The sequence below is a fragment of the Triturus cristatus genome, chromosome 1_2 (assembly GCF_964204655.1).
Source record: "Triturus cristatus chromosome 1_2, aTriCri1.1, whole genome shotgun sequence".
Classification (NCBI taxonomy): Eukaryota; Metazoa; Chordata; class Amphibia; order Caudata; family Salamandridae; genus Triturus; species Triturus cristatus.
The window spans coordinates 320,129,134-320,151,754 of NC_140580.1; the positions used below are offsets into that span (position 1 = coordinate 320,129,134).

Consider the following 22,621-nt stretch of genomic DNA (forward strand, 5'->3'; position numbering starts at 1 on the left):
TATACTCACCTGCAGGAGGTGGGGGAAGGTTGGTGGATACAAAATGCTTTGAGGCAGGTGATCCAGGCCCTCCAGGAGGTAAGCCTACTCCTGCTTGATGACTGAAGACAGGCACAGCAGTAGTTGCAGAGGTAGGTATTTGGCCCCTCATGGGGAGTGAACGAGAAGCAGGCTGCCCTATATTATGAAAGAGGATAAAACAGATGATGGGGCTAATGAAGAAATAAAGAGTATAAACTCCAGGCAAGAAGTCACTGGGTACAATAGTTCTTGAAGTATACATTGAATAGGAAAACCAAGTGTAGTTGGCTGAAGACTTGCTACTAAAAGTCAGAGAAAAACCGAAATACTGAATTAGTAGTTTGCGCAATTTGTTACAGTTTTGCCTAAAACACAAATTAAATTCCTGTAAGACTCCATGCATAGTTCCTTCATACGGACAAAATAACACCAATCTATTCACCACTTCGCAGACATGGATGTCCGAAAGGTCTAGGAATAGTACGGCTTAAGTGTAAAATGCAGCATTGCAAATGGATGTAGTAAGAGCTTAAGCATAGGTACAGTGCGTGGAAGAGACACAGAATGGTAGTACGAACTTAAGAGTAACACACTTAGTTCAATGAAGTAGTAGGATCACATTGTACAACGAATAGTTAAGCACAAGTTACTCATCTTTGGTAATGCCTTATCTGATAAATACTATATAGCCGCAGATTCCTTACCACAGAATTATCCCCAGACGTCAGACTGGATACTGAATCTTTTTCGTGGACAGTACCCCTTCCTGCCGGTAGGTACGCTGGTGGGCTTCGCATGGTGCCGTTGCAGTCGTCCGCACCGGAATTGACGTGCACAGTGTCTACATAGACGGAACCACAGCATGCAGACATCCATTTCTTTTCACGACTTTCCATGCCAGGAGCAATACCATACCCAGAGGGGGGTCTGTGGACCAATTTCCTCAGAGAAAGTCCTGCAGGACCGAATGGGCAAAATCCCCAATCTCCAAGGACCTAACTATCCAGGCATTAGTGTTTTGTGAGTGTGTGCAATGAGGTCCACATTTCTGCCTGGCAGATTTCCAGGACCGGAACTCTGCGTGCTACTGCAGCTTTCACTTTGGTGGAGTGAGCATTTAAACCCTCAGGGTGTTGCTTCTTAGCCAATGCGTAGCAGATCTTGATACAGAGCACGATCCATCTGGAGATGGTCAGCTTGTGCACAGGCCATCATTTTTGCGTTCTGACATACCTCACTAAGGGTTAGCCGTCAACCCAGAACTCTTGTGTGCTGTAAAAGTAGATCACCAACGCTCTTTTTGGGTCCAGCCGGTAAAGTAGCTCCTCTTCCTTGGAGGAATGCGGCGAAGCATAAAAAGTAGGCAAAATTATGGATTGGCTTACGTGAAAGGAAGTGACCACTTTTGGCAGAAAGGAAGCTTCTGTATGAAGCACCAGTTCGTCTGGTATATGTTTAAGTAGGGGGGCTTGGATGATGAAGCCTGACACTCACTGACCCTCTGGGGAAATGCTATAGCCATGATGAAGGCAGTCTTGATAGTAAGGAGCCTGAGTAAACAATTGGGCAAAGGCTCAAAAGAAGCCCACATAAGAAAAGTGAGTACAAGGTTGAGGTCCCACTGAGGCATAATGAAAAGGGGGAAGGTGGAAACAAATGTTGCACACCTTTCAAGAACCTATTTGCAATGGTCAGGCAACTGCAAAAAGCAGAGATAGCCCTTTAGAGTGCGCAGAGCAGAGCCCTGCTGGGTAAGAGAAAGGATGAAAAGGAGAACCTGAGAAAGGGGGGAAGAAAGGGGTTTGACGTGTATTTCTGAACATCATGCCACAAATTTTCTTCAACCGCAGGGGTTTACCATCTTGGTGGAGGGACGATTGGATGCCAAGATAACGCTACAGAGTTCGGAAGGAAGGTCGAAAGCGGCCAGCTTTCACCACTCAATCTTAAAGCAAGAAGGGGAAGAGTTGACAGGTTCGGGTGGAGGACCCTCACCTGCTGCTGTGCATGGAGTATCCTCCCAAAGGGGCAGCATGATCAAAGGATCGATGACCATGGTCAACAGCTCAGGATACCAAACTTTCCGTACCTTGTCCAGAGTCCCAAGGATGACTTGGACCAGGTAATTCCTAATCTTCTTGAGGCTCTGGGAAGTTGTGTAATGGGCATAAAGGTGTATAGGAGGCCTGTGCTCCACTCGACACAAAAAGCATCTCCGAGCGAGAGCCAACGAGGAAACTCCAGAACTACTGACATTGCGAATTGTCGGTGGCGGTGAACAGATCTAACCAAGGCTGTCCCCACTGCTAAAAGATACCTTTGCCATCTCCAGATAGGTACGCCATTCGTGATTTGCTAGGCATCTTTGGCTGAGTTTGTTGCCCTGGTGTTCAGAGAGCCTGTCAAAAGTTGAACCACCAGGGATATGCCCTGTTTTTCCTGGCATGTCCAGAAGTGCAAGGCCACCGACAAAAGTTCCACAACCTCCACCACGCCCTGTTTGTTGCAGTCCCAAATGGCGGTGGTATTGTACAGGTGTTCTCGGACTAGCCTTCCCTTGATGGAGGGTAGAAAGACCTTCAATGCCAATTGGATAGCTCTGAGCTCCAACGGGTTGATTTGGATCCCGGATTCTGCCAGAGACCAGAGTCCTGTGATCTCCACCTTTCCCAGATGGCTACCCAAGCTCAAGAGGGATGCATTTCTCACTACTGTCAGATCTTGTTGGGGGAAGGGAGAGGGGTCTGCCACAGACCCAATCACAGTTTGTAAGCCACCACTGCAGGTTGTTTGCAGTTCCCTCTGAGATCTGGACCATGTCAGAAATATTACCCTGATGCTGTGCCCACTGGAACTTCAGGTCCCACTGCAGAGGCCACATATGCCAGCTAGCATGTGTCACCAGCAGCATGCAGGAGGCCATGAGACCATGAGGCCAAGCAGCCTCAGAGTCAGTCTCATGGAAATCCATGATAGAGGTTGAAACATCGGTATCATAGTCTCAATATAACGGACTCGATATTCGGAAGGATAAGCCTGAAACTGCACCATGTTCAGAACTTCTCAAATGAAAGGAACCGTCTAGAGGGAGTCCGATACTTTGGCATGCTGGTAATGAACCCCAGTGAGTGCAGAAGGTCCCCTGTAGTCTGGAGATGAGTGACGACAGCCTAGGGCGAGCCCACCTTCAACAGCCAGTCGTCCAGATAGGGGAAGACTGACACCTCTGATCCCCGCAGATGAGCTGCAAACACTGCCATCACCTTAGTGAACACACAAACATCACTGGAGAGGCCAAAGGGAAGCATGGCAAACTGAAAATGCTTGTGGCCCACCATAAACCGCAGGTAATGCCTGTGGGCAGGCAGGACAGGGTATGCGCCCTGCAAGTCCAACACAATCTTTCAGTCTCCTCAGTTGAGGACAGACGTGAGTATTTGTTACTTCTCCGTCTTGTGTAAGAAACTGAGAGGGCGCAGGTCTAGGACAGGATGAGGGACTCTGTTCTTTTTGAGCAACAGAAAGTAGTGAGAATAACAACCACAACCTATTTCTAGCAATGGCACCCTCTGTATGGCTCCCTTGGCCAAGAGTTGTCACTTACTGCTGGAGAACAGACAGGTGATCCCCGTCATCTTGTCGCCCGTTGGTAGCATGGGATGGTCATAAAGGGGAGGGAGTAGACCCTTTAGATGATCCGCAAAACCCACCTGTCGATGTTATGGACCACCAGTGGGACAGGTAATGGCAAATCCGGTGATTCACTGAGTGCCCATGATGGTAAGGGGGCAGATTAGGAGGGTTTGGAGGCTGCTTCTGCCAGGGGGTGATGGACTGACCTGCCCGCTGGCTACCCAACCCACGGGGGTCTGTGGGTCTGCAGAGGCTGGGAAGTGTGCGCAGCACAGTGGCTGGGAGGATTTGGCCGCGGCTGGAAAGCCCTTCTAAGGCCTGGAAATGAGCAAAAGATGCATTGGGGTGGTGAGGGGCCATGGAAAGGCCCAAGGACCTGGCCATAGCCCTGCTGTCCTTAAAGCGCTCCAGCGTTGAATCCGCCTTGTCTGTCAGAGAAGGGGGCATCAAATGGCATGTCCAAAAGTGATGCTTGGACATTCCCAGAAAAGCCAGCTGTCCTCAATCAGGCGTGGCATCGTATAGCCACTGTTTAGGAAACTTCTCTGCCCAGTGATGTCTATTCCATGTCGTATCATGAATTTTCCTACGTACCTCCCATAGAACTGGGAGAGTAAGGCCCCGGCCTCCTCTGGGACCGTTAGCAGCACCTGTGCAACCGTATTCCAGAGCATTGGAATAGCGGCCCAAAAGGCATTGGTGTTGATGAACCGCAGTGCCAGGCTATTGGAAGAAATATCTTCTTCCCTAAGGGATCCAGACTCTTGGATTCCCGATTCGGTGGTGGATTTTGGAATGAGCCAGGCTTTACGTGGGAGGTTGAATGACATAGTCAGCAAAAAAAAATGTATTTAGTCGAAGATCTCTGGGTGAATGTTTGACATTGTACTGCATTCTGTCCATCAATTGTTCTTTTAGCATTTGTCATCCTAAGTGGGATGGGTATGCCCAGAAGTGGGTCCAGTGCTCTCCATGCCACTGGAGTCAAGCTAGCCTGGTTGATGAGAGGTGATACCCTGAAACTGGTCCCAGGATGCTTTCTTCCGGTCCAGGAGGACCAGGCCAGGCAGTTCGGGCTGGACTGTTCCCATGGGGAGCCGGATCAAGAATGAATTGCATATGGCTGGGCCTAAACTAGAATGGCATGGTCAGCAAACAAACAATGGATTTAGGCGCAGATCGCTGTACTTGGGGTGAACGTTTGACATTGTTCAACATTCCGTCCATCATTTGTCCTTTTTGTAAAGAATTTGTATGCAGCATTTGTTTTTCCCCCAAATGATAACATTGCTGCCTATGAATATTGCACTAAGTGTTCATTTTTGAAACCTAAAAGTATTAATATCTCCAAACGTACTCACCTGATCGTATTGATTCTGGTGCCTAAATATATATCAAAATAAGTGTTATTTTTATAAATCGGTGTGGATATCCTTATTGATTTGTATCATTTTATTGACTGTGTGTATTTGCAAATGTTTTACACTCCTCTGGACTCTCTGCACAGTATCCCTCTTTTTGGTATACCATATAAAGAGCTAGTTTCCTACACTCTTAACCTAAATTAACATTTATTCTTCTTATTTAATAAGGGAAAATCTTTTGACACAAACTACATCAAATCATATTGCAGACAAGTCATAAACAGTTTTTCACAAATGGTTCACAAGATCTCAGACTCCATGTAATCTATAAACAGAATGATTCCTGTTATTCACATTCATAAGAAAACAGTGCATGTGCAGCCAATACGAGTTTATTGGTAAGTACACCATTTCTTCAGGGCTCTAAATTTGTCTTTGATAGTACAATTGTTCATCTTTACTAAACAGCAACTAGAAAGTCAACTGCGCCACCCCCACTAAGATTTTGGATGACATCTGCACATCAGTGGCTACAGTTCGCCCCACACAAACATTGTAAAATCTAGTCATATCAACGTATAGTCATGCAACACCATGTTGCTACAAATGTGCTCACAGTCACTTTTAAAGATGAAAACAGAAGGTCAGAGCATGCCAAATAAAAAACATCAAGAAGGACCATCTCGGGGAGGAGCCTAGCGCGCAACCAAGATGGCCGCGTAGGTGCGAGGCTCCCGAGGACCTCCGCAACCTCCTACGATTATCCTGACATTATCCTGCCCTGGATGAGGGGACTATGTTGGTGAACCTGAGCTGAGGTGGCACCCGTTTCCCGCTTCCGAATCGGACCTCGGACACCGGAGTGAGCACCGATTGAAGTGTGCGGCCTTCCCCTCGCCGGACCCCGGATTTGCGCTGTGGGGTGATCCAGTGACAAAGTGAACAACAGCGGCAGGCAGGGCCTGGCGACTCGCGTGCCCCGCGCTTTCGCACCACCTTGTCGTCTCTGCGAGGTTGGGTCGCGGAGCCCTTGGTGTTGGTGTGGTGTGGCCTTGCTGGGAGACCCTGCCTGCCTGCAGGCTGTGATCCACCCCGCTGCCCTGAGGGGGCCCCCCCAGAGCTCGTGTCTGCTTTCCTGCCCTACACGACGTGGCTGGTGCGACTGGGAGACTGGTGGCCATGGCCACGAAACAAGATGGAGACCGGGCAAAGACCAAATCGACCCGGCGCGGCGCCGTCCATCAGGCCAACAGTATGGACCGCTATACCCTCCAGAAGGGATCGCCCGATGGACCACGCAAGTCCCCTGAGAGCCCTCCTGATGCCCCAGACCTGCCCGCAGATTTGACTCTGCGAGATGTTATGGGCGCCATTGCCGAGATGAAGGCCTCGTGGGCCAGCGGTTTGATACACTGGCGCAGAAGATTGACTCGGTCCTCGTGGATGTTGGCCTGGTGAGGGCCGATCTTTCCAAAACCAATGACCGAGTAGAGTCTTTGGCCCACACCGCATCGGGCCTAACGACAGATGTGGCGGCCTTGCAAACAGAGGTGCGCCGGCTTAGTCGGGCGACTGCGCTAATGGATCGACGCCTGGAGGACTCCGAGAGTCGGGCACGGAGGAACAACATCCGCATTATCGGGGTGCCCGAGGGGCGCGAGGAGGCGGCGGCGGATCTTTTTGTGGAGGACCTGATTGCTACCCATCTCCAGCCACGGGGGCTGAGCAAATTCTTCGCTGTGGAGAGGGCTCACAGGGTTCCCGGGGGAAGGCCGAATGTCGGAGCCCCTCCAAGACCTCTCATTGCCCGGATCTTCAATTTTCGGGATAGAGACGCTATCCTGCAAACCTCCAGACTGCATGGACCGGTCAAGCTTGACAATATGGAGGTCAATTTCTATCCTGATTTTACCCCGGCGGTCCAGAAGCAGAGACTGAGCTTCCTAGGCGTCAAACGCCGTCTTCGGGACCTAAACCTCAAATATGCCATGCTTTTCCCGGCCAAGCTGCGTGTGGAGGTGGATGGTCGCACGCATTTCTTTGATCGTCCCGAGGCGGCCGGGGACTGGCTGGATACTCTGCCCGGGGATCGGGGGGGTGGGGGGGGGGCGGCGGGGGAGATGGCACGCTGGATCAGGACTGAGGGTCTAATAATGGGCCTCACTCTGGACAAAAATGATGCCACTTTTGATTCTGCGTCAGTTTTTTGTAAGTTCCCCTCCTATGGAGGTTGTGTTGGGTCTCTTGGGGGTTCTCCCTCCTCCTCTAGGGGGTTTAGTTAGTCTAACTACATATGGGGCGACAGGCACACTGCATGTTGGGGGGGCTGTTTGGGCTCATGCAGGGGTGCAGGGAGGGGGGAGTTCTGTTGGGGTGGGTGGGTAGGGATGGGGTGTTGTTCGTTTTTATCACAAGGCAAACGTATTATTGTGTTGGTTTTAAAGTGCTCTCCGGGGTACGAATGATGGCTTTGGTATATGATGGGGGGTAGGTAACTAACTTTGTTATCCTGGAATGTGAATGGACTGGGGGACAGGATCAAACGGGGTGTGGTCCTGCAGTTTTTGAAGCGAATCTCGCCCGATGTAGTCTTTCTGCAGGAGACACACCTCATTGGTAACTCCTTCTGCGCCATGAATCGGCGTGGCTATCGCCTAGTGGCTCACTCGGGCTTCACGTCCGGCTCACGGGGTGTGGGCATCATGGTGAAGAACTCGCTCCCGTTGGAGATTGATGAGGTGCTCCACGATGATAGGGGACGTTATACGGTCTTGGTGGGAAGACTGGAGGGCAAAGTGGTTGTCTTTGTGTCAGTTTACATCCCACCGGGGCTGCAGTCGACCACCTTTGCGGACCTTGGGCGCCTTCTCCTTGGCCTTCCGGGGGGGCTTTTAGTTGTGGGGGGGGATTTTAATGCGGTGGTATCTGGATCCTTGGATCGTCACCCCCCTAGGGACCTCCCCCGGGCACAGGCGTGGCTACCCGGCCTCTTAGATACATTTGGATTAGTGGACTGCTGGCGTTTAAAACACCCCGCGCAGCTGCAGTATACTTTCCACTCGGGAGCCCATGGTAGTCTCTCACGACTAGACTATGTCCTTGTCCCGGCGGCCCATGTTGGGAGGGTGGGAGAGGTACGCCATTTGCCACGGGGTATATCGGACCACTCCCCGCTCTTACTGCACTTTGATGTCTTTCCGAGGGGTGAGGGTAGGGTGGTCCCAATCAATCCTTGGTACCTGCGCGACCCCTCCATTCGCGCTGCATTGATAAAATCCCTTCAGCGATACTTTGATGAGAATGTGGGGTCTGTGCCTTCGGCCATACCGCTATGGGAGGCCTTCAAGACAGTACTCCGAGGGGAGGCCCTATCCCTTATTTCCCATGCCCGGAGGCGCGAGCGGGAGGAGGTGACCCGGATGGAGGTTGAAATAGCTGAGTTGGAGGGGAATTTAGAAGGTAGGGTGACGGATGCTGCATTACATGTCCTCCAACTCAAGCAGGCGGCCTACAGGGCCCTCGTCACGGAGGCGGCCAGGGGCCTCAGTAGAGAGCAACAGGGGCGTCTGTATGATGTGGGTGATAAGGCTGGTAAACTTATAGCGTGGTTGGACAAAAAAGAGAGAGCGAATCGTGTGGTCCCGCTGATTGAGAAAACGGATGGTGTGTGTGTAACTGAGCCAGAAGAAATTGTCTCCTGCTTCGCGGATTATTTCCATGGGGTGTATTCCCCGGTGTCTCCCTGCTCGGAAGAGGATTCCCTTGCCCTGCTTAGTGATATCGCGCTGCCGTCCCTTTCCGGGGAGGACAGGGTGTCGTTGGACGCCGCTCCCACCTCCGACGAGATCGCCCTCGCCATACGCTCGGTCGCTTCCGGCAAGGCCATGGGTCCGAATGGTCTCCCTATCGAGTTGTACAAGTTACGACCGGATACGCTGGCACCCCACCTCCGGGCTATGTTCCTGGCGGCACACTCGGTGGGCTCCCTCCCGCCGGACCAGCGTCTGGCTACAATCGTGGTCATCCACAAGGAGGGGAGACCTCGGGACCGGGTTACATCCTATCGGCCCATTTTGCTGCTGAATGCGGAGCCCAAGATTCTTGCTAAGGTACTGGCCAATCGGCTGGTCGGCGTGGTGGGCGATTTGGTTCATCAGGACCAGTCTGGCTTTATTCCTCATCGCAACACAGCCCTTAATCTGCGGCGTTTGCACGGTGTGCTTGCACGTGCCCTGTTCATACGGGAGCCGGCCATTTTGGCGTCCTTAGACGCCACCATGGCGTTTGACACGCTCGAATGGCCATATATCTGGGCGATGCTTGCGAAGTTTGGATTTGGCCAAGGGTTCATCAGTTGGGTCAAATTGCTATATTCGGGCCCCTTGGCGCAGGTGGTGGTGAACGGACGAGTATCTGCTCCGTTTGAGCTGGGCCGGGGCACTCGACAGGGCTGCCCCTTATCGCCGCTCCTCTTTGCACTTGCCTTGGAGCCCCTGGCGGAGTGGCTGCGGTGGGAGCCTTCCATCCGTGGTCTCCGCTGGACCCCCGAGTATGAGGACCGCGTATCCCTATACGCTGATGACATCCTCTTGTACCTAGCTTCCCCACGTAAATCACTCATAGTACTGGTTGATGTTCTGCATTCATTCGGTCGTAACTCCGGTCTGGTCATCAACTGGGCTAAATCGTGTGTGTATGTTCTCTCTGGGGAGGCTCCTATCCTCCCGCGGGGCTGTCCGATCCAGGTCGCCCCGCTGGGATTCAGGTACCTGGGCGTCTTCATTACTCTGGACCCGGAGGCTCGGTATGATCGGAACTTGCTTCCCCCCCTCCAGCGTCTGAAAGAGGATGTCGCGCGCTGGCGGCGTTTGCCGCTTTCGCCGCTCGGCCGGGCGGCATTGTTTAAAATGATGTCGTTGCCGCGTTTCCTATACGCGTTGCAGAACACGATGGACCTCGTCCCAGCGCGCTACTTCCGCGAAGTGGAGAGTTTGCAGCGCCGCCTGTTCTGGGACGGGAGGCCACGTATTGCCCTGGCTAAGCTGACGCTCCCCTGGTATGATGGGGGGATTGCCCTCCCGGATATTAAACGGTATTATTGGGCCTCCCAGCTAGCTGCAATTAATCAGGGCCTATAAGGGCCAGCCTTAAACCCGGAGTTTGAAATGGATAGGATGCTACTTCCAGGCGGTGACTATAATCGAGCGCTCTACTCTAGCGCGCCCGACACTCGCCTGACGGGCCCCACGCGTGTCATGGTGCGAGTGTGGCACGCGGCCAATGCTGCAATGGGGTGGAAGGACCGTTTGACCCGGGCGTCACCACTATACGCATCTGAGCGGTTGGGCTCCTTGTGGACCTCGAAGGGCTTTGAGAAGTGGGACTTAATAGGCATCAGCAAAGTGGGGGATCTCTGGACGAGGGGAGGATTTAAAACGTTCGAGATGCTGCAAACGGAATTTCAGTTGCAGGGCAGCGAGTACTTTCGGTACTTGCAGGTCCGGCATGCGCTGGGCTCCGTCTTTCCGGACGTTGCCTCCATCCCGGAGTGCTCCCCCCTGGAGGATAGAGTGCTGGATGGACACGTCCCTGACAGCACGATCTCACTGATCTACAAAAAACTGATCAACGATCGCTCAGACTTGCTGACTGCCCTTCGTGAGGCTTGGGTTGCCGATGGGCTGGAGCTGGACGACGAGGACTGGATCTCCGCGGTGGCCTCCCCGAAAGAGGTGGCCATACCGGCTCGCCTTCGTTTCGTCCAGCTCAAGATACTCCACAGGGTCTACATGACGGGGCCAAAGCTCCTGCGTATGGGCTATGCTGAGGACGGTTTGTGTAAGCGTGGGTGTGGTGCGCTGGGGACTTTTCTGCATATCCTGTGGGAGTGCCCGCAAGTGGAGGGGTTCTGGCGAGGTGTGCATGAGGTGCTGCGAGTGGTCACGCATGTGGCGCTGTTGCCCGAAGCGAGGAGATGCCTGTTGAATGTGTGGGAGCCTACCGATTACTCGGTGCCGCAGACGTGGTGGGTGACTCTGGGGTATATGGTTGCCAAGCGTGATATTGCCCAGCTGTGGGGATCCCGGAGCCCCCCGACTGTCTCGGCCTGGAAGGAACATATGGATTGGTGCATGTTTCGGGAAAAGGTGGTGTATGTGGCGAGAGGTAAGCCTGCGACATGGGTGAAAGTGTGGGGCCCCTGGAACGCCTACCGCGGGGGAATCTAGGCTCCACCCCTATTGCCTGATCCGTCGCCGGCCCCGTCCCCTTAGCCAACTCATCCCCCCGGTACCTGGGCATTAGGTGTCCCCAACCCTAGTTCTGATCTCTCCCCCCCCTCTTGAGATTCCTATGGATAGCTAGAATTCCCCCTCTAGGGGAGCACATGTTGCTATTCCGATTAAGGATTGCCTTGTGGGTTTGTTTGTGTTTGTTGTTCTTCAAATTTTAAATGGAACCGTATAATGGGGTCTGAATAGTGTGGCACGCAACGATGTTATCTCCTGTAAATGCTCGGCCGCAGCACCATGTGTTTTATAAATGTATACCATATGCTCCTTTTATTGCTAGCGGCCGGCCGGAAGGTTGTAGGCCCATATTTGTATAATTTTTTTGAGTCTTGTAATAAACGGTTTCAAAAAAAAAAAAAAAAAAAAAAAAAAGAAGGACCATCTCTTCTTGGCAGGTTCCTCTGTTTCTAAAAGCACAAGATCCAGAACCGCTTTCATGTAAAGACATTTGATGATTGACTGGAAGGGGTTTTGGAAACTCGTAAGATGTTCATGCAGACATATGGAAGTTTCAAGTGACTGTAATTAAGATACTCAGGATCCACACAGTTAGGATCAACAGTGGCAGTTGGGGGGTAAAAGCTCTGGACTGACATTTGGGTCTGCAAGTATGGCCGATGAGGAAGCCTAATTTTCCGCTGCAGTGACCAATACCAACATTGCCTTGGCCTGTCAGGAGCAATTAGGATCACGGTCATCTTCAGGTATCTTAATTTAGCAATCACTTAGCAAAGCAGTAGAACAGGAGAAAAGGCACAGCCAAACGTCCTCGTTTAAGGGCATTCTCTAAGGAATGAAGCTCTGGAAATAAATACAAAACGCCAACAATTTAAGTCAAACACTGGGGATCAGGTCGAACATGTAACGCTCTCTCTTTGTTTACCATTCACTCATGCTCTTCTAAGAAATATGTACTGAGCTTTTGTTGCCATTTCTTGACGCTCATGAGCTGCAATTACATCAGAGATGTTCCCCTTGCAAGAAACCAGTGTCATTATCTGAAGTTCTCCTGACAGAACTCTGGATCTAGTCCCCCACTTGTTAATGTAATACACAGTCATTCCACTGTCTTTCTGGGACTTGGATGAAGCACGTTTGACTTATTGCACCAGCAAAAAAGGAAATGGATGGCATGTTTGGAAAACTGATGTTTCCTTCAGTTCTCCTGCCTTCTGAGACCACTGGTTCTCTAAACACCATTAAAGATGGTGCATGTGCAGTCTAGCGTTAGATACTTTAAAGAAGCAAGAGGCCTAACTGCATGAAGTGAAGCATCTTGCCTGAACGATGATGGTGGAGTCATCTTCATGCACTGAATCTTCATTCCCATAGATGCCAGTCTGTAGTCTGAAGGAGATAGTATTGACAAACTCGTGTTGAGTGTAACTCTTGTACACCGCATATCAGAAGACAAAGAACCAAAGTTGATTGGAGGGCCTGTTGAAGTTTTGGAAATGAGTTGGCTCCGACCAGCCTGCCATCCCTCAGCGGGCATGCAACGATGCCCTTCTATCACAAGGCTACTGCTGACACTACCATTACCATGAAGAACATATCAGGGATGACTTGAGGCCAAAAAGAAGGACCCGGTTCTGGGCTTTTTCTATCAATAATTTTGGGAATATACTGAGAAAATAGGTAGTAGTGTACCCAAAATGGGAACGGACCGCACATCAATAGAATATCCAAACAATAGAATAGAATTTTGGGAATATCCTGTGATCTTTGCAAATAAGGAAGTCAAAGCACACATTCTCCCAGTCTATGGACACAACACATTCGCACTGGTGAAGAAGAGTAAAGATCTGATGAAGGGATAACATCCTGATTTTCCCCCTATTTAAGCATGTATTGGCATATTTGAGGTCTGGAATCAGATGATAATCAACGCTTGGTCTTGTTCTTCCCCAGGAAGAAGAGGCAAGAATAGATGGCCTTGTTCTTCTGTAGATTGCATGGTCATTCAACTGCATACTTCGGAAGTAGAGGTTGTACTTCCTGTACCACCCAGTGCAGAAATAATGGTTTTTACATTGTGAGTGGAATGTTGGGTGGCAAACAACAGAATTTGATTTTGTACCTGTTGTTGACAATATCTAGTACAGAATTGTATTTTGTTACCCTCTGCCAATGTGGGATATGGTCAGAGGTGTTACCCCACAACATGGTGATGAAAAGAGGTGGCCAATTCAGGCCTTGGAAGTGGCCTGAACCGCGGCTGTAAAAGCCTCTGGGGAACCCCCTCCCCTTGCAGCCATTTGTTTTCGAAAAGACTGCCTCTAGTGAAGTTGATGCTGTTGTTTCTGCTTCTGGAGCTGTTGGTGCCTCTTATGAGATTCAAGACAGCTGATGGACTCTTCTACACTCCTTGTATTTTTGGGAAAATTCTTCTGTTTTTTCTTGCCCTTCAGACTACATGTTTCAGACTCTAACTCCAATCGCTTAATCTCCTGAACCAAGTAATTCACAAGAGAAACAATCCAGGTAAAGCCAAATCGATGACAGTCCAATGAGTTTGCAAACAAATGAATGCGAGAAAGAGTGCCTCATTAGAGACTGTGACAAAAACCTCTCACATTAAGGTTCACTGAATCAGATCATTTGGTCCTAAAGCATCATTCCTTTTTAGGTCTTGCCTGACCCAGCGCATGCGCTGGTCTGGCGAGACTTATTGAGAGGGCTCCAAAAAGTGCTACCAGGCCAGCCTAGAGCTACAGTGCATGAGCACGGGCGCGCGCGCCACGCTTTACCGCGATTACTTTCACTTTCGCGGCCGCACGGCCGCTTGGCATAGGCAATAGGTCTCGCTTTTGGGACCTTATAAGTATTTAGTTATGCAAGGGTTGCATGGCTAAACACTTATAAGGTCCCAAAGGCGGGACCTATTGGCTATGCCAATGCTTGTTTAAGATTTATGTAAAGTTATGTCAGTTTTCTCTTGACAAGAGCTTCACGGTTTGTCAAGGAGTTCCACAGCTCTCTGTTCAATATGCTTAAAAATGTGATTGAGCTAGCTGGTCATATGCTGTGGCAGATGTCTGGAACATTTTGTTTCCAATTGGGTTCATCCTTTGGTTCTCTCTTTTAGGAGAAGCTTACCTGGCAGTGGATTGAGAGACGGTCTGCTATTTGTGTGAAAGTTTGACTAGGGGTGGCATACTATACCTTAATGAAAATTCTTTGCTCATCCAGCATAGTTAGGAAAAGTGATATTCTACCACCTATAAGGGTAAAGATCTTGGGAGAGATGATATCTCTAATCCTGTATCCTGGTTTTGGGGTTGGGAGGTCATTTTAATCTTGGAAGCCAGAGTGGTATATTGAGATTCTGTGAGTGCAGCTGGTAGGTGTATCCTTGTGTTTTAAGACCACAGCCCTGATAAATGCTATTACTGGTAAGGACAACCATAACAGGAAGAAGATTGTGATCATTATTTTGAACTCTGATAGGAGTATCACTTTTTGCCTGAAAGGCTAGGTAATTTGCAGTCTGCATATTCTTTTTTATGTTCGTTGGAGTAGCTTTAACATGCTTGTCAAAATGTGCATGCTTTTTAAAAGCATGTTTACAATCATAGATTTGGGACTAAAGGTCGCAAGAATGGGCTCCTAATCCATTTCGTTAATAGCTCCAATAACTAACTGATGAAAGTTTGAAGTCATCAGGTCCATGGCCACATCTATCCACTGTGGAGACCATGTACACATATTTCTGTTTAAATTTGTTTTATTGTTACAACTTTACATGCTCACACAAACAGCAAATTTCACCGTATTGTGAAATCCACTTTCAGATAGATTGCAACCATAAAGCACAAATGTTCAAAAGCAACCCTAACCCCCACCATGCCCTCCCTCCCCGGGTACCAATAGCAATACGAAAATACAAGACCAGAGTAATCAAACAAGTGTCACTCAGAAGGGGTCTCTTTGTCTTTTTTGACGCGGGATCTGTAAGACGTAATAACTGCAAGTAGTGGGGGCAGGTTAGTTCCCTAAATTCCTGGGACAGAGGGCTATGAATGGTTGCCAGAGGGTTCTGTATGTATCATCTTGGGCAGAAAGAGTGAGGGTCAGCTTCTCCATTCCAAGAATATGCCAAAGACGCTGAAGCCATCCGAAGTGCATCGGTGTACTGGCAATGCCTTAAAGTGCTAGGGTGGTTGATGGGCAACCCACAGGGCTATATTAATGTGCTACCCACTGTGCATTGTAAGAGGGTATGTGAGAGCATTTTGGGAGTCCTAGTAAGGTAAAGGACGGGAACCTCGTAGAGTGGATATTAATGTAATTTAACACAGAATCCCAGAATGAAGACAATCTCGGACAATCCCATAAGATATGAGTGAGGATGCCCTTAGCCCCGCATTGTCGCCAGCAGTCAATTCAATTCAATTCAATTCAAATGTTCTTTATTCGATGGTTAAAAATCATCATAAAAGAGTACACATATATACAGTTAAGACAATATTAAATCAGTATACAGAACATTGAATGATTCTATGTACAAACGAATAGTTCATTATTCCTAAACAGTCCTCATGGGTCACTTCCTAGGTCTAACAATTTAGCGAGTCTAGAGTGCATGATTAATACTGACCTCTAGCCTCTAGAAACCCTAAGTCTAAATGCAAATTTCAAAAAGCTAATCACTGCACATAATGTTAGAGGATCGCTAGTCCTTTGTAAAAAGGTCAGTGCCTCCATGGCTCGAGTATATCTTGCCTTTTTCAAAATATCTTTTATAAATCTACGTCTAGGGGTGGTATGAAGGGGACATAAAAGTACAAAATGAAGGGTGTCCTGCGGAGACTTATTGTCGCAGCCGCAGGCACCCTTCTGCTCAATTGATTTACTAAAACCTGCTGGTTCAGCTAATAAATATGGTAAAAGATTGAGCCTAAAACGAGTCATTAAAAACCTCTCTTGAGCATTAAAAAGAACACAAAGGTACGGTTCCATCCCAGCGGTGGTTTCAAGCCTTCTGTATATGCTCACAGTGGGTTTACTTCCTTCTAGAGTACTCCTGGCTAATGCTTTTGATTCCAAAAAAATTCTCTTTAATTTAAACTTATCCTGAGCATTGATCAGTGAAGGATTTAAAAACAATTCATGGTGACCCAGACTTTATAGAGTGGTCTTTACGTAATGGATCCATGGGATTTTCAAGTGTTTGTCTCTGCCCAAACAGTCTTGTATGATCATCCTGCTTAATGCAGCATCAGGGTTTGACCAAATTCTGATCCAGGCTAGAATTGGTCGAAGGTTGATCAACTCCTCTAGATAGGGTCTTCCAAGTTCTTTATGGACAATGAAGGCTGATGTGCTGTTGGGGACTTTCAGTATTGACCGAAATATCTTATTTTCTTCAATTTGCAAGCCATCCATATTTGCGAATCCCCATACTTCTGAGCCGTACGTGGTTTTTGGGCGACACATTGAATCATACAAATTCATGGCTTGTTCTGGGGCCCAGCGGCCGACTTTTCTCCCATAAGCAGAAATTGCACCAAAGGATGCCACCAATTTCCCAGATCTTTCTTGTACGAGGGGTGTGAATTTTAAAGACTCGTCAAAAAGCACCCCTAGATAAGAAAATGTTTGCACCCTTTCAAGAATATGGGATCCAATTCTGTAGGTAAAGCCAGTCCTTGGCTTATTGCCTGCTGTCATTACATATGATTTTTTTAAATTGACAGACAAGTCTATTGCCTCCATGAATTTGATGAACCCATCAATGAGGATCTGCAAGCTTTTCTGGGTCCGTGCCAAAAGCACCGCATCATCTGCGTACAATAACACTGGGATGTTACGTGAGCCTACCCTTGGGCAATCTGCGTTTAAATTAGTAAGGGATTGTTCCAAGCTGTTAATGTACAATGAGTACAAAAAAGGAGCTAAAATACATCCCTGCCTCACCCCATTTGTGCAGTTAAAAGATTCTGTCAGTCCCCCATCTTTGTTATAACGAACCCGTGCAGAGGTTTCTCTATGCAATTCCCTCAATATGTGGATTATCCCAGGGTCGATTCCGAGTTGGGTCATCATTACCCATAACTTGTTCCTATTGACGTGGTCAAACGCAGCGGCCAAGTCCATGAACCCCAGGTACATAGTTTCATTGCTGGTTTTAGTATATTTTGCTATCAGCATGTATAGGTTCAGACATTGGTCGCTGGTAGATCTACCGGTCCGGAAACCATACTGGGCGTCTGAGATAATGTTTTTGTCCTCAGCCCACTCAGTCAATCTGTTCAGAATCGCTCTTCCCAGGATAACTAGTATCCGGGGTGCCACGACCCCATGAATGGGAGCAAGTTCAAGTTTCAGTCTAGCATCCAGTTCCCTCATAGTGGTGAAATCATTTTCCGAAAGGGTGGCATTATACACGTTAAACAAAACAAGACCCAACCTTTTATTACTAAATCTCAGGGCCTGAATGTTCCAAGCAAACCAGTCCACCTTGGACCATTTGCCTTCTATATTTAAATCGATGTATATAATCAAACCACCCTTAGCCCTACCTGAGGGGGTATTTTGAGCTGGCGTAAAAAAACACTTATAACCCGCCATATGAAGATGGATATTATCCAGAGCCCAGGTTTCTTGTAGGCAGATGATCTGAAACTGGGCCATATACTGTCGCCATTCCTTATTGTGGAATTTCCCTGCAATCCCTGCTATGTTCCATGAGATGATTTTCAGGCCCTCTTTCTCTGCAATAACGGGCCCTACCACTTCCATTTCTTGAATGGAACTAACCCAGCCCCCTTTCTTTCTGTAGGGAGGTTTATGCATATCACTGTCCTGGTGTCTTAGTTCCATGGCTGTGATACATGTCCCTGAGGGTATGTGTGCACAGCCCCCCACCAGAGGGTCTAAGGCCCCTACAGTGTTTAATAAAATCCTACACCCTCCTCCTCCTGGTAATGTCTGCCCAATTTGATTGATCCAGTCATGTCGGGGGGAATTTCCTTCTATCGGGAGTGCCTGGTCGGGTATATTCTGTTCTATGTCAACCTGTTCTAGGCATGAATGGGAGTTGGGTAGTCAGTCAATCTCCTCTAGTGACCTTAATGGGGCAAACCTATTTGCCCAACGTGGGTGCCTTCCTTCCCAGGAACCTGTCGTTTGACGCGGGGAAATTAAACCTCCATTTATACCAGAGTTCCAACCCGTCGCACCCCACCCTACATTGTATTGTCCCTCTTTTAGTGCCTGCTGACTTGCATAAAAGTAATTCAAAGGAAGTGGCCTTATGGCTGTCATGCGTCCAGATGGACCATAGCTCAAGATGTGCTCGACCACCCTCCTGTCCCTAAAATTGGCAATGATACAGTTTCCCTCAATATTTTTTGGCCCATTCCCTATCCAATTCACTCGTCTGACCAGGAGGATTTCCCCATCCTGGTTATTGGATATTGATCTATTTTGATTAAGCCAAAAGGTGAGTTTATTTTTTAGCTCCTGATGGGATTCTTTCTGTGCCTCTTTTAATTCTGGAACCCCGGCAAAGACAACGACCAACGAGCACGCTTCCGGGGGAGATTTATAGTGGGGAGCCTCTTATCTATTGGCGTGGACCTATCTTCGTGGGCAACTATGTCACTTGAGGGGCCGACAGGGGGTTGACGCTGTATATCCGACTTCTGTTTGCCTACTCTGTTATTAGAGCACAATTCACCCACCCCACAAGTATCTTTGCTAGGTACGTGTTCATGGGGAGCAGGTGTGTTATGAATTTGTGCAGATATTATTTGTACATTCCTGCTATCCCGACAATTATTCTGCATTTGAGTTACTAGATTGGGCTCTGAGGTTCTAGTGGGGTTACTTAGAGGACCTATTCCGCTATCTTTAGTCACTCTATTCTTTAATTCGCTTAAGATTTTGTCCAGCCTACTTGTCACCGGCTTCAACTGGTTAATTACCAGTGTTTCTAGCTGGGCCTGTAGGTCTGACATAATCTTATTAATCCAAATTGGAGGCTCCACTTGAGAAGGCGTTTGTGTGGCCCGGTCAACCCCGGTAAAGTTCCTTCTGGGTGAGTTAGTGCGCATAGTTATACGACTTATATTCTTGCGCTTTCTTTGAACGCATGTCTTCTTTTTATTTGTAGTGACACGTTTAGTGGGGCCTCGTTCCTCCTTATTACTATTAGGAGTCAATTGGGCACATGAAATGTCCTTCTCGCTAGTTCCAGGGGAATTAGGGGGTGAGATCAACATGACTTCCTGTTCTTGGTCTTGTATTGTTAAGATGGGGTTAAGGTCAGGGGTTAAAGACAAGCGCCGCTCGGTGCGCTCAATTTCACTCGACACAACCCCTAGCGCTCTTTTTAACATGCGATCAATAGCAGTGGGCTGCATGATAACGGGGAATGCAGAGCTGATGTCCTCTTTATGTGTCAGAGAGGCCTCGGCAATATTACGCTTCGCTCTCACCGAGCGTGTCAATGTTTTACCTGCCATGCTTCCCCTTTTTACAGATCACTGCTTATGCCACTATCTTGGTCTGTATAGTGCACCCCCCGCTATCGCACTTTACCAGACGAGCTAACTCAAAATGCTGGCATACAGGGCTTCCACACCTCTATTTCAAACAAATTGTCCCAACAATGATTACAAGTCCGCTGATGCAAGTGCAGGAGAGTGAGTTAATGTCTGTCCTTTTATACCCTAAGGTCACTCAAAGCATTACTCACGTGAGGGACCCCAGAGGGGCCTGATCAGGGGAATGGCCCGGCCCAGCCTCGTTCGGCCCCGGACGGCCACATCGGCCCGCCCTCTGCCCGGGCTCAGCCCGGCGTCGCCCGCGCACGTCCCGCGACGCGGGGGGAGCCTCTGATTAAGTAGCACCTCCGGGCGCGCTGGTGTCCGGCAGGAAGTCCGGTGGGAAGCAGGGAATGGCGGGGGTTGTAGTTCCCCTCTGCTGCGGCCAGTAGTGGAGGGTGGCAGCAGGGGAACAAGCAACGTCAGGGACCCGCAAGCTGCCCAGTTCTGCCTGCTGCTGCGTCCGCTGAACTCCGGATCAGGTAAGAAGCCCCCCGCTCTGCCGAGGGAGCCTCTGATTAAGTAGCGCCTCCGGGCGCGCTGGTGTCCGGCAGGAAGTCCGGTGGGAAGCAGGGAATGGCGGGGGTTGTAGTTCCCCTCTGCTGCGGCCAGTAGTGGAGGGTGGCGGCAGGGGAACAAGCAACATCAGGGACCCGCAAGCTGCCCGGTTCTGCCTGCTGCTGCGTCCGCTGAACTCCGGATCAGGTAAGAAGCCCCCCGCTCTGCCGAGGGAGCCTCTGATTAAGTAGCGCCTCCGGGCGCGCTGGTGTCCGGCAGGAAGTCCGGTGGGAAGCAGGGAATGGCGGGGGTTGTAGTTCCCCTCTGCTGCGGCCAGTAGTGGAGGGTGGCGGCAGGGGAACAAGCAACGTCAGGGACCCGCAAGCTGCCCGGTTCTGCCTGCTGCTGCGTCCGCTGAACTCCGGATCAGGTAAGAAGCCCCCGTCATCACTATGGGTATAGTTGCCTCTGTGAAGCCTGGCGGGTGGCAGTTAACAGTAAGTCGCAATTTTTACAGCTGTTTCTGTGCTAGATGTGTTTATGCTATGTGCCGCATTCTATAAAAGATATATTGACACTCTTTATTGGTGAGCCGCCTGCTCAGTCTTCCAGCGTGATAGGGTGGGCGATTTGTCCTCAGCCCTTGATAGTAAAAACAGAGTGTATAATTCTGTGATTAGACGTTTATCCGACCTTTTGGCAAGGAGCCATTTTTCAAATTTAATTAGTGGTCTCTAACCTGAGGGTGTAAAATACAATGTCTAATCTGAAGATAATGGAACCGTTCATCTTCAGGAATAGAAAAATCTGCCCATAGAGTATTGAAGGGAATGGGACCATCCTGATCGGAAAAGTGTCCAATTTCCCGACAGCCGGCCTCCCGCCATTCCCGGAAAGGAGACCCCATAACCGGGTGTAAGCCGAATTATTCATCACTGATGTCAGAGGGGAGGGGAAAGTGGTTAGGTTCCTCCTGAGAGTTTGAGTGTCCCAAACCCTTAACAAGGAGCTTGTGATTGGGGATATGTAGAGACTGCGAGCTCTATGTACGAGAGGCAGAAACTGGACCTTCCCCAATGAGGTCCCAGCCAGTGCTGGGTCCATAAACAGTCAAGGCTTTTCAGACTCTGCCTTGGACCACTCGACTACGTAGTGAAGCTGGACTACCTGGTAGTAATGGATTAGGTCCGACACTCCTAGTCCCCCTTCAGCATGTGGGTCCCAGCTCAACTCCTTTCGCATACGGGGTGCTTATCCACCCACATAAAGTGATGGAACAAGGCCTGTAGGGCGGGCGGGGATCGTGCCTGTCAGAGGAGTCAAAGGAAGGCTCTGGAAAAGGAAGTGTATCTTGGGGAGAATCGTCATCTTAAGGGTCGCAATGCGGCCCAGCAAAGACAATGGATAGTGTCTCCAGTGGGACAGATTGGCCTGGACGAGCATCAGTAGATCTCGATAATTTAGGGTTTTCACTTTCTCCGGTTTCGAGGACAGCTGCACGCCAAGGTAGGGGTTGGAGTTTGTTGCCCACTGCAACGGGTTAGTCCAGTTTAAGGAAGCCAGTGTAGTTGGCAAACCAATAAGTTAAGGGCCTGCTACTCATGGAAGTTCATGCGGAATTCCGAGGCCTCTCCAAACTCCTTCAGCTCCTCCAGGAGGGGGGGGGGGGGGGCGGGGGGAGTAGAGTCTCCTGGGAATCATCGAACATCATCATGACATTGTCTGCATATAGACTAATCAGGTGCTCCTCCCCACCACAGAGACCTCCCCTGATTTGAGGATGGTCCCTCACCCTCTGTGCGAATGCTCCATATAGAGCGCAAATACAAGGGGTGACAATGAGTGCCAGTTCATCTACACATATTTGAAGTTGCTCTTTCTCCACTTTTGCATTACATGGTATCAGATATTAAAAAGTCGAATGTTTTGCCACATTTAGTGGTCGTTGCATCCTAATATAACAAAAACGTTCAAAGCCTTAAGAGTGGTTGCTGAGCTTTCCTTAAGTATCCTTTAACACTCTGTGGATGGTACAGAACAAGGAGTTGTCGGGCTTTGAAATATATTCTGTGCAATTGACATGATGACCCATCCTGGATGCCAGTCACCATGCAGGGAGTTTAAACCCTATCTCAATCTTGGCCACTATTCTGAATGAAGAAGTTGCTTTCATGATCCAAAATTCTCCTGCAAAATGACTTCAAGCATCAGTAGTACTGCCATTTCATGATCTAGTTTGGCCCTACCCAATACAGCTTTATAG

General features: G+C 49.2%; 1 protein-coding gene across 2 annotated transcripts in view; it reads right to left on the reverse strand.

Moving 5' to 3' along the window:
- SEC31B (SEC31 homolog B, COPII component) overlaps positions 1-22,621 on the reverse strand; it is a 1,155,786-nt gene that overhangs the window by 302,373 nt on the left and 830,792 nt on the right. For both annotated transcript variants that reach the window (XM_085603885.1, XM_085603887.1), the window contains exon 21: positions 10-177. In XM_085603885.1, coding sequence (XP_085460011.1) covers positions 10-177 — 168 coding nt within the window. The remainder of the gene's footprint in view (positions 1-9; positions 178-22,621) is intronic.